Source organism: Anopheles arabiensis, chromosome X (assembly GCF_016920715.1).
Source record: "Anopheles arabiensis isolate DONGOLA chromosome X, AaraD3, whole genome shotgun sequence".
Lineage (NCBI taxonomy): Eukaryota > Metazoa > Arthropoda > Insecta > Diptera > Culicidae > Anopheles > Anopheles arabiensis.
Window position 1 is genome coordinate 1,755,001 of NC_053519.1, and position 11,446 is coordinate 1,766,446.

General features: G+C 49.5%; 2 protein-coding genes and 3 long non-coding RNA genes across 5 annotated transcripts in view; 3 read left to right on the top strand and 2 right to left on the bottom strand.

Moving 5' to 3' along the window:
- The window catches only part of LOC120906097, a 4,033-nt gene extending 3,146 nt beyond the window's left edge, over positions 1-887 (top strand). Inside the window, exon 2 of the long non-coding RNA XR_005740023.1 lies at positions 237-887. This is a non-coding gene — a long non-coding RNA (uncharacterized LOC120906097). The remainder of the gene's footprint in view (positions 1-236) is intronic.
- On the bottom strand, positions 212-1,692 carry LOC120906098. The gene is made up of 2 exons (XR_005740024.1): positions 1,470-1,692; positions 212-1,360 (listed from the first exon to the last, which is right to left on the bottom strand). It is a non-coding gene; the product is annotated as an uncharacterized LOC120906098 (long non-coding RNA).
- A 1,383-nt stretch (positions 1,693-3,075) lies between these two features.
- On the bottom strand, positions 3,076-4,533 carry LOC120906262. Its single transcript, XR_005740065.1, has 3 exons — positions 4,428-4,533; positions 3,259-4,373; positions 3,076-3,189 (listed from the first exon to the last, which is right to left on the bottom strand). It is a non-coding gene; the product is annotated as an uncharacterized LOC120906262 (long non-coding RNA).
- A 306-nt stretch (positions 4,534-4,839) lies between these two features.
- LOC120906261 (AH receptor-interacting protein) lies at positions 4,840-6,590 on the top strand. The gene is made up of 3 exons (XM_040317806.1): positions 4,840-5,279; positions 5,352-5,884; positions 5,954-6,590. The coding sequence occupies exons 1-3, from the start codon at positions 5,193-5,195 to the stop codon at positions 6,294-6,296; spliced, it is 963 nt and encodes a 320-aa protein (XP_040173740.1). The 5' UTR covers positions 4,840-5,192; the 3' UTR covers positions 6,297-6,590.
- A 2,137-nt stretch (positions 6,591-8,727) lies between these two features.
- On the top strand, positions 8,728-11,243 carry LOC120905625. Its single transcript, XM_040316594.1, has 3 exons — positions 8,728-9,300; positions 9,430-9,694; positions 9,769-11,243. The coding sequence occupies exons 1-3, from the start codon at positions 9,199-9,201 to the stop codon at positions 11,163-11,165; spliced, it is 1,764 nt and encodes a 587-aa protein (XP_040172528.1). The 5' UTR covers positions 8,728-9,198; the 3' UTR covers positions 11,166-11,243.
- Positions 11,244-11,446: the final 203 nt, after the last annotated feature.

Consider the following 11,446-nt stretch of genomic DNA (forward strand, 5'->3'; position numbering starts at 1 on the left):
GGCAGATGAGCAGGGGGCCAAGAGGAGTATTAGTCCGAATTAAATGTAAAATTTAGTGGATTTACTTTTCCTTCAATTTTATTTTTTTAAATATTTTTTTTTAATTTGTCTACCGCTTTCATCGTCATTCGATTAGAACCACATTTTCTTAGAGATAAGTAAAGCAAGCTTACAAACGCCCACACATTCACATGCACGTAGAAATAAAATGTTTTTTTTTTTTTAATATGTTTTAGTTGTTTTTGCCATCTGCTTCTCTCGTCTCGGTTGCGCTGCGGTCCACCAACACGCCAATCCAGGTGGCGAAAGAAGCCCGGGAGCCCGCCAAGGCCTAGAGTAGGGTAAAAAGATAAGAGGGAGGAGAAGATGGAGAAGGCAAGAAAGAGAAGCAGTTTAAAACAAATTGAAAGAAGCGATATTAGTAGAGTGTGGTAAGAATAATGGAAGGCCGCGTTTTGTTTACTTTACCGCCCAACCCCACTTCTCTTCTGCGGAAGCAGAGCAAGACATCCCCAGCCCCCGGTCAAACGAAATACAATTTAAAGCGTTCCAGTTCACATAGATGCAGAAGCAGAAGTAGAGATGGCGAGATATGGGGAACGTACCACAAGGCAGAAGAGGAGCATTAAATACACAAAAAAGGCTACAACTTGAAAAAGTAAGTATAAGAGATAGTAACAACACAACAAAATATAAATTCATTATAAACTTACACAAAGAGAGGGAGAGAGAGCGAGAGAGAAAGAGAGAAAGTGACAGAGAAAGAGAGAGTAAAAGAAAGAGAGAGACACAGAGACAGAGATACATCAAACACACGAGTAACACACGTTCTAGAGAATAGTGTGAAAACAATATAGCAGTAAGGAAAGAAAACAAAAAAAAAAACCTAGAATGACATTGAAATAACCTGGAATGGACAAGCATAATAAACCCGCCTGCGCGCAACCAAGCAGTAACAGCAGCGTGTGTAGGCTTGTAAGACACCGCGAAGTAATAAGGAAAGTGAAGAGTGAAAGTGGGGAAGACATGAAAGAAAGCGAAGAAGTGTATTAGTTTTAACAAACTAACAAACAAACAACCACAAAAAGGAAAGCGAAATAAATTACAGTAGAGTTTGAAAATATGTAAACCCATTAATGAATTACCGTTCAGTTCCTACCCTTTTCAGCTGGTGGGCGCAAAGAAATATCACTGTCCTCGACAGTATGTAAGGTTGTGTTTATGGGTTGTTCTACGTATGGGATGTGGTCCAGTACCAGGGACTCGCTCCTTGCTACAGCCAGTGTTGTTAGTGGTGTCGTTTTTCGACACGAAATTTCCTACTTTGACACGATTTGAAGTTTCGCATTCAGTTTTCACTCTGTGATTATACAGTAACGTCAAAAAATGTCGTTTGATTTGATGACATTCTTTTTTGAAATCGTCCGGAATCGGCTTGAATCGTTTGAAATCGGGAACAGGATAAATACCTGACAAGGGCGGAAATGAATGGCGAAGACACATATGAATCTGTACAAATCGAAGAATTTCTAGCAGCAACGATGTTTTCCGAAGCTGGAATCATTCCTAGTCTCCCAGATATTAACGCTATGGAAAGGGTCAATGGATTAGTGACCAACGACGACAGTGATATAGTGAGCAGTGTGAGTAGTAATCTCTCTTCTATGAACGTACAAGAGGCAGATGGATTAGAGTACATAATAAGTTACCTCGCAAAAAAAAAAAAAAAAAAAAAAATAACGCAAAATATCCGGCATTGAACTTGGGAATGCCATCCTTTAAAATAATATCCGAACACAATTATTGTCAACCACCGACATTTGTGGAGCATCTATCTCTGGGAGGACTGTACAAACCAAGCGACGAATTTTTAAACACTGGATGGAAAAAAACACAGGCTCTCCTAGCCATGTGTCATGTGGTAACATGTGTCATCAAATATCCAAGCTTGGGTACCCCTTGGGCGGATGATGATGCATGGAAAGGGGGGGGGGGGGGATTCTAAGTAACTAGAACGCCATGACGTCGAGAAAATAATTAGACGCTAAAGATACATAAAACGTGCACATCAAGGATAAAACATTGAACGCAAACATCTTTCTCATTTGGCCGCACAATGATGAAAGCCCAATGAGAAACATAAACCGACGAAGGAAGGAACGTAGTGGTACAAACATGGATATCGGAAAAGACGAGCCAGGAGACGAAACCTTGACGAAGCAACAGTTAACCCGGAATGGAACTCTCTTTTTCTTTTATTTTTCTTTTCATTTTTCTTTTCTTTTTTTCACAGGTACGAGATCAGTGCGAAGGACGTCCTAAAGATCAAATAAGACCCTCACACAAATCTTCAAGAGGAAGGTAACAGGTACGCGGAGTGTTTTAGTGAGGTCGCATAGATCGTAAGCTAACTGTTTACATCTGTATCTGTAATACAGATAAATGGTGCGAGCTCGGAATCGGACCTACCCGATTCCGATTCCGTGTTCGAAATCAATTCCGGAGCCGATTCCGATGCTGGAATCGATTTCGATTCCGGAGTCGATTCCGGAGTTGGTACCGGAGCCGATTCCGAAGTTGATTCCGGAGCCGATTCCGGAGTTGGTTCCGAAGCCAATTCCGGGGCTGATTCTGATTCCGGAGCCAAATCCGATTCCGGAGCCAATTCCGATCCCGGAGCCAATTCCGATTTCGGAGCCGATGCCGGAACCAATTCCGGAGCCGATGCCGGAAGCAATTCCGGAGCCGGTTACGGAATCGATTCCGGAAACTGATTCCGGACCTACTATCCCGAATCGATTCCAGAAAACTTTGGAGCTAGCCGGAATCGATTCCGGTGAAATCTTCATTTTTCCCATCACTAATACAGATAGATTACGATCAATGAATCCCACACTACCCACGATATAGACGGTTGGTTGGAGATCGTGGGTGCCTTTGGAAGGTTTCACTCCGCGCAAACAAAAACAAAACTTAGAGGAACGACGAACATGTAGTTCGTTCAGTTTATGTAATCTGAATACCTACAAATGCTGATTAACGATATCGATGTGTGTAAGTTGGTACATCTTTCATCGTGAGACGATGTGAGATTTTACGGCAAAAATAATCCATCTGTCCAAAACGATCCATCGTTGGCAGAATTTAAATGTAGTCCTCTTTCTTCGAACGGTATATTTTATAAGATTCCTGCAAAAAGACATGCATGATGCATTTAAATATCAATTTGTGGTAAGCGTGCACCACATCGATACACACCGTAAGGGAATATGTAAAAACGAGGAACACATCTAACAGCACGAGTAACAAATCCAAAAGCATTGATCCAAAAGGCGTTGCGTCCGTGAACGATTCAACAGCTCATGGCACATATCTGCCGCATGCTCACCCTCTTGGCTAGCGACAAGACAACTTCTTCAAGTTCCTGCTGTTCCTTCCCCGCCCGAACGTGAGATAGCGTTTCTTTAGTGTCGACTCTATTGCTATATTGCTATTCGTAGGCCACAGTAAACTAATTCCGCAAATGCTGCATTCCACCGTACATCTTTTTGCATTTTTGTTCCAGCAGCCGTCAACGAAAACGAGGGCACTCGGTATGCCGCCATAGCTCCTGGCTTAGATAATGATTTGCCCCCGTCCAGTAAACTAAACTGCTTGCTAGCGAAAAGCTCCATATTCACCCAGCAGGCACTCTTCATGCAAATGCACTCGATAGGCGTTGATTGCCCTGTTTGGCTCTTACCAAATCCTGGGCTGCCGTTCCCGGATCACCAGCAGGCCGGGGTACAAAGTAGCTAGCGCACACCTTCGTCGGGAGAGAGTTTAACACAAGCTAGCGCAGCTTCAAGCTAGTTTTGAACGGTTCCCGGTCACACGGTGTCCCCAGTGACGAAGGGATGATTGATCGTACGGCATGAAGAAGCACACCTATGCCGCTTACCCCGCAGCTAATCAACGGCGATATGAATTGTTCGTCGAATAGACCTTCAAAACAGCGGTACACTGCATCAACACCAAAATATTCTCGTCGGTATATCCGTGGCTACTACATTTACTACCACCGCCCCTAAAATAATATATTGTTATTGTTATTTATTGTTATTTATTAATTAAAATTCCACTTCAGCTTCGCGTCGTCATTCAAGAGGGAGCAACCGTGTGACGTCATTCAGGAGAATGACAAACAGCAGCGGTCCAAGGTCCCGAAGAAGCATCGATACGGCGCGACGTATGGGGTCCCATCCTTCATGCAGTGTGTGCGACCAGCAAGATAGGAACGCATCCAGGACAGCACCTGCACAGGCAGGCCAAGCGTTTCGAGCTTCAAACGGTATCGAAGGCAGCCTTGATGTCCTGTGGCAGAGGCTAACGAACTATAATTGATTAGTGAATAAAACAATCTAATAAATGTACACAATTTAACTTACAATCAAGTGGCGTTGGTTCACCGCTTCGCTGCCATCGTGCTGCTCGTACAACCATTCCTAATATACCGCCGTTCCATCATTCGCAACATTTATCGACCTGCTGGTACGATGCGCGGCACCGTGATGCACTGTATGTAATGCAAACGACGAAACGTTGGCAATTTTCTATCCAATTTTATTGCAAAGCACCGAAACATTATTTAGTTTACTGTACAGCTCTTGGATTATAAACATTGGAGTCATGATTCGCACACCCACACAATAACAATGCGTGTAAACTAGCTGTCAGTTTGCTTTGTCGATTCTTCTTCCACCTAGCTGTCAAATCGGGCTTATAACTTGACCTGATGTCTTTACGGTCCCTGGTTGTGTTGTTGTTTCTAGCTCGCAAAGGTTAGCTGGCCTTGTGTATGTATGTATGTGAATGTGAGTGTGAGTGTGTGTGGAAATGCCAAACTCATGTGCGCACTGTGTGTAGTGCTTTTCACGCTACACACAGAGCGAAAAAGGCACACACACGCAGTGTTTGTTGTCCAACTGCTCCCGCCTGTGTGAGTCTGCCTGCCGAGGAAAATCGAAGGGAAAATGTCACCACAGGCCGTGTGAAAAGCCCTCGTCGTCAGCCCAACATCCCACCAAAACAGCTGTAGTGCTGTGTCGTCCGTGTGTGTGTGCGTGCGTGTATATGTGACCAGCTTGACTTGTTGTTTCCCGCACTCTCACCTCCCATCCCACCGCCCATCAAAATCGCCCCTTTTTGTTGTGATGGATTCCACCTTGGAGGAGCCAAAAATTGTGAAAAACATCGTGCATGCGGGCACCAAGGTCGTCCCGTTTCGGGACGGTACGAAGGTAAGCGCATGCAAATTCCAATCCAACTCCCCGACAGGTGCCCTTTCATTCCCCCACAATCCTTTTTTTTAGGTAAAGTTCCACTATCAGACGCGAAAATGTGACGAGGCGCGGACGCTGATCGACGACAGCCGGGCGCACGGCCAGAAGCCGATGGAGCTGGTGCTCGGCAAGAAGTTTAAGCTCGAGGTGTGGGAATCGATCGTGCAGCAGATGGCCCTGCACGAGGTGGCCCGGTTCCGGTGCGACCGGTCGCTCGTCCAGCAGTACCCGTTCGTGTCGAAGACGATCCGGGACGCGCAGAAGCCGCGCGAGGAGCGCAAGCACTGCTGCGGCATGACGGTGCAGAACGAGGGCATCGGCTACCGGGACCTGGACGAGCTGTTCACCCACCCGCAGGACCTGGAGTTCACGATCGAGATCCTGTCGATCGAGAGCCCGGACGAGTACGAGAAGGAATCGTGGCAGCTGGGCGACGACGAGAAGCGGGCGCTGGTCGGCCGGCTGCGCGAGCAGGGCAATGCCGCGTACCGGGCGAACGATCTGGCCGCGGCCCGGGACGCTTACTCGTACGCGACCGGCATCATCGAGCAGCTGATGCTCAAGTAAGTGCCACGCTCTCTCTCTCTCTGTCTTACACTTTTTTATATTATTTTTATTATTTTTTTTTGAAGGGAAAAACCCGACGAACCGGAATGGATCGAGCTGGCCCAGATGAAGGTGCCGCTGCTGCTGAACTACTCGCAGTGCAAGCTGCTCGAGCGGGACTACTACGCCGCGATCGAGCACTGCACCGAGGCGCTCAAGTACGATCCGCACTGCGTGAAGGCACTGTTCCGGCGGGGCAAGGCGCATGCCGGCGCGTGGAATTTCGACCGGGCCCGGGCCGACTTTGAGCGGGCGGCCGAGCTGGACTCGGCCCTGCAAACCGCCGTCGGCAAAGAGCTGGCCAAGCTGCAGGAGCAGCAGCGGCTGCGGGACGTCGAGGACCGGCTCAAGTATCAGAAGCTGTTTTAGCTCTTTTTGTTTTAGTTTCTTAGGGAAAGGGATTTTTTTGTGTTTGTTTCTAGGCACTGGTTGCGAATTAAGGTTTATAGAGTGTATTCCTTGCAGGGAGGGGTCAACCTCGATAGGTCGGGGGACATTACGTGCAAAAGCCCCTCAAGTGTTTTGTTTGTTACTTCCGTTTTTGAGTATTTTTACACACGTTTTCCTCCCCCTTTAGTTTAGAAACTGTGGTTCCATTCCTTACTAACATCTAGCCTTACTGGCGGGCAATCGAATGCACCTTTTCTACGTAGAGCTTTTTAATTGTGTAAGTATTATTGTTTGATTTTGTTTTTGATTAAATCTTCGCTTTCTCTTGCTCACAGAGTTTCCCAGGACTTCTCATAGCTGTGGGACACTTTATTGACTCTTTCTTAAGTGAAATGAACTTAATGTAATGGGAATTGGACTCTACAGCATCCTTGTTGGACAAATCCAATAGGAATTTCCAATAGGAGCTGTCCAAAAAGGGTCCCATAGAGTCCAATTCCCATCATATGAAGTTCACTACCAATAGGAAAGAGTCAAGGAAGTGGCCCACAACTATGAGAATCCCTGGAAAACTCTGTATGAGAAGCGAACGGTAACATTTGGAGTGGAAAATGAAGTCACAAAAAAAAAAAAACATTTATTTCCCACTAAAGAGTCAAACATGTTCAAACACTGTTATGGGTGTTGCACGGTTCCGCGGTTGAGGTGTCAACTTAAGGCCTTAAGTTTAGGGCACCGTAGACTTAAGCGTCAATGTCATATTTAGTAGGTGTATGCACACAGTATGCTTATCACTCACACCACTCAGTGTCTTTCTCAGCTCGGTGTTGGTAGTTTCGAAAGGGTACTTTTTTGTGTCCACTCGCTCGATGTACATTTCCAAGACGAATATCCTTTTTGCTCCTAAATTTGTTAGATAGGTAATTGTGCCATTAGCAAAACAAAAAACAAAAACTCAGCAAACTGCTGACATGGACGGAGGGTAGGAGAGTAATCAATCGGCAACAAAAATCAGTGTCTCACGCCGCAAAAAAACGCGAGTCAAAATATACATTCTATTAAACCAAGCGCTATTAGTAAAATTTCAGAAAATGATTATTTTCTTTCTTGCGTCTTCTCCGAAATAGAGCAGAAAAATGGCTCTTACTTCGTCGTTACGTCAACGCTCGATTGAGCCACATATTCAATCAAACTTGACGTTACTGTGGATGCCCAGGCTTTCAAAGTCATACAAAACAGCGAGATATTGAAGAAAGCTGTCCTAAATTGACATACAGAAATATGCTGTTCTTACTCTCACTGTGCGCTTACGAACATGCTGATCTGCAGGACATCTATATTGCTATATCCAAACTCTTATACCTCGCAACAATCACATATGCGCTAACAAAATCTGTAGCAAGTCAGCAAACATCAAGATCTGGTACCCGGACCTTATATGACGATGACTTCAAACTTTGCACAATTCAGTTTAAGAAACAGTAGCCTGCCGAAGAAGACCTATATCTGGGAGCAATCAGATCAAAGACCCTTGCAACGAGTAGGCATCTCCGGCTTGCATCTTGAGTGCAGATACCCACGACACACTCCAACACACTCACACAAAGATCAATGAGAAGATGTCTACCGCCGATGGTCCGTTGCTCAACACTGCCGCCCAGCACAGCAGGTCCCAACTCCTCCCGGGCGTCGTTAGATAATCGATACGCGAGTATTGTCAGAAACTCAAAAACCCGACGACACACCTGACAAAAAAACATGGCGTCCAGCAGACCTACGGGAACCATCGATGATCTCTATCTCTCTGTCTCTGTCTCTCTCTCTCTTTCTCTCTCTCTCTCTCGATGGATGCACGTGCGGGCCGAATGTTTCCAGCAGCATCGGAATGTTCGGAAACATGCGCGGACCACAATTGCTCGCACAATCCCGCCGCCGCCACCCAATTCTCTAGCAGATAAGAGAAGGAAGGGGATGGGGGGGGGGGGTTGGCCTCATATCACCCGACTGCTTGCGAACGGGCGAGCCGGATCTTATCGTTGGTAGGCGCTTCCCAGGTCGCCCCGCTTAGGTTCGTCACCGTTGAAGATGTTTGTCCGGCGAAAACAATCCCCGCCCGCAGCTCGGTAAAGAGATATGTGATAAGCGCTGTTAGTGTGTGTGTGTGGTCAGTTAGGGGGTCGGATTTACCCTCCCCGAGGCGCTGGAGCTGGGAACGATACTCACACACACACAAACCCCTGGTTCCGGTGTCTTTACAACCATTGTGCTGCTCCCGATTGTGAGTTACGGGCCCGCAGGTTGAGATAAGATAAGTAGATAAGAGGTATAAGCCGCCTCTGCCGACGGATCCATCAACATCAACATCCAAGAGCGCACCAGGGGGAGGGGGTGTGCTTACACACCAACACGACCATGCCTGAGGTTTGTGCACATCGTGTCGCCTGCCGAGACAATACAGCACAGAACCGTACGGGGTTGAGCGAGCAGCACGTTCCCCAATTTTTCCGTCCCGTCCGTTGGGTGCGTTGGGCCAGAGTTCCTCTTCCATCAACACCGCAGAGGAGGGAGGAGGAGGAGAAGAAGAGCTCTAATCCCAGAGTTCTCCAGCTGTGTATCTAGGCTGAGTAGTGTACCACCGGAGTCAAGTCACCGGAGGATCTCCAAAGTCTTGAAGTGTGTGTGTGTACTCGCAGTGCAGTCCGCGCAGTTCCGTACCGGTGACGGGACGCAACAGATGCCCGTAGGCGACCGGAAACACACACACGCAGCAGTTGACGCCGGGTGGCACGCAATTATGTAACATCAGACATCCGGGAGTAGAGCCTCGGGGACTCGTAACGGTCGGCGAACGACGCCATCTTCCACAGCAGCTGCCACAACAATGGAAGCGTTCATCAACGAGATGGTGGAGCCGCGCGTCTTCGATCTGATCGTGCTGATACTGCCCAAGTGGCGATTGCTGCTGTACATCCTTCTAATGAATGTAAGCGCCATAAAGGTCTGCGTCTCAGAGAGCGCGAGATCTCACAGCAAGCCCTGCCATCATCTTTTACCATCTCCCTGTGTTCTTCATATTCCCATACATCCCCCCGCTGGTGCCTGGGGTATCTAGATAGTGCTCTTTACCCCGGTGTACGTGTTCGGCGCGCTGGTAAGCAACGACCCACAGCTGAACCTCATCTGTCCGCCCGTGCTGCTGATCGGCTGCAATCTACTGCACCGGGCCCTGTTTCGCTTCAGCAACGAGCGCAACACCCGCCAGCTACTGCTTGGGGTCGCCATCCTCTGTCTCGGAATCTCAGCGAGCGGGCTCGTTGCGCTGCTGTGTGCCACCCCGCACTATCTACTGCTGGCCCTGCTGTACAGCGTCGTCGGAGGTAAGTGTCCCCATGCAGCAGCGCGATTTCACCCCCTTTCCTAAAACACCTACCACATCTCGGTCGACGCGCAGGCTTCGGCTACCAGCTGGTCTTTTCCCGCATGTGGAAGGTGCTGGCCAAGATCTTTAGCGCCCGCAAGGAGATGTTCGTGATCAAGTTTCTGCACTCGTGCGGGCAGGCCTCGAGCATGCTGCTGCTCCTGGTCTGCGTGCAGCTGCCCTGGGATGGGTACATCTACGGCGCGCTGCTGCTACTGCTGGCCGGCATAGTGCTGCACCTGCTGCCCCTGACAATGCTAATCGCGGGCGAGAAGGGTCGGCTGCGCAGCGACCTGGACGCGCTCGTCTGTCTCACCGAGAAGGGCAACGAGTCGTACTACGCGCACGTCGCGACCCGTGCCGTGCCGCCCGAGCCCAAGCAGGAGCCGTGCGCACCGGGCGGAACGCAGCCGAACGACCCGGAGCCGGCCCGGAGCGTCACCACCAGCCTGACGTGGAAGAATCCGGCCAACTTCAGCGCTCCCCTGCGGGAGGAAGCGAAACGGGAACCACCAGCGTTCCTGACGAACCCAACGCTCGACTACAGCGGTGAGTATGGGGAGTGCGAGGAGTCGCTGCTGTACCGACGGGAAGGCAAGTGCTACAATCAAGACGGCGTCGAGATCCTGGAGATGATACTGGAGGAGGACGAACCGGTCGGCGAGCTGCCGGACACGGCGACCGGAGCGCACCCACCGCACGAGACTGACAGCGATGCCGGCACGCACTCCACTGCCGATGCAGCGGACGGGAAGTGGCGCTGGTTCGGCCAGCTGTGCGATCTGCTGCGCGCACTCGATCCTGGCTGCCGGCCCACCCTCAATCTGCGGCTGGTGGCGTCCACCCGGAGCGCGCTCGGCGATCTGCGGTGCTGCAGCTGCGCCCTGCTCAAAGCGACCGACACCAGCATACTGGTGCTGTTCCTCTGCATCCTGCCCCGGCTGAGCGTGCACCACTACCAGCAGCAGGCCCGGGCCCGCCACATGACCCTGCTGGCGGTGGTCGTGATCTCATCGGCGTGGGCCGGCGCCTCCCTGCTGCTGCTCTGCTGCGAGCTCCGGTTTCGCAAGCTGCACGGCCGGCTGCTCGTGTTCGGCCTGTTCTTCCAGTCGTTCGGGTACTTCTGCGTGTACACCACCAAGTCCAACTTCTGGATCTTCGTCGGCTGCATGCTGGTTGGGGTCGGGCACTCGATCACCTGCGCGTACCAGGAGGCGGTCATCAAGCGGCAGCTCGGCCAGCACCGGTGGGCCACGGCCAAGGCCGGCATCGGGCTGCTCGCCGGGGTGACCATCATTCTGCTGGCCGCGTTCGCCAACCTCTACTACGTGTACGGGCCGGTCGATCAGCTGCTGCTGGCGCTGCTGCTCATCTACAGTGCTGCCGGCGCCCTCTGGATTGCCTGCAGCTGTCGGATATTCTTCATCTAGCTGATGTCGGTCCGCTGTCCGACTCGGGCATGCGCAGAATTAAAGCAACCGAAATATACTACAATCAACTCCTCCAAATGTGTGTGTGTGTGTGTATGTGATATGTGGTATTCGTTCGAGATGACTCTTTCAACTTCTAAATCGAATCAAAAAATTATGAGATTAATCATATGAGGTAGAACAATGTTTTTTTGCGGTTTTTACCGATATTGGGAAGAGTCAGGGATTTAAAAATCAATGTTATATCCTGATCTCAAACATTTTTGTACCTTGAGAGATGT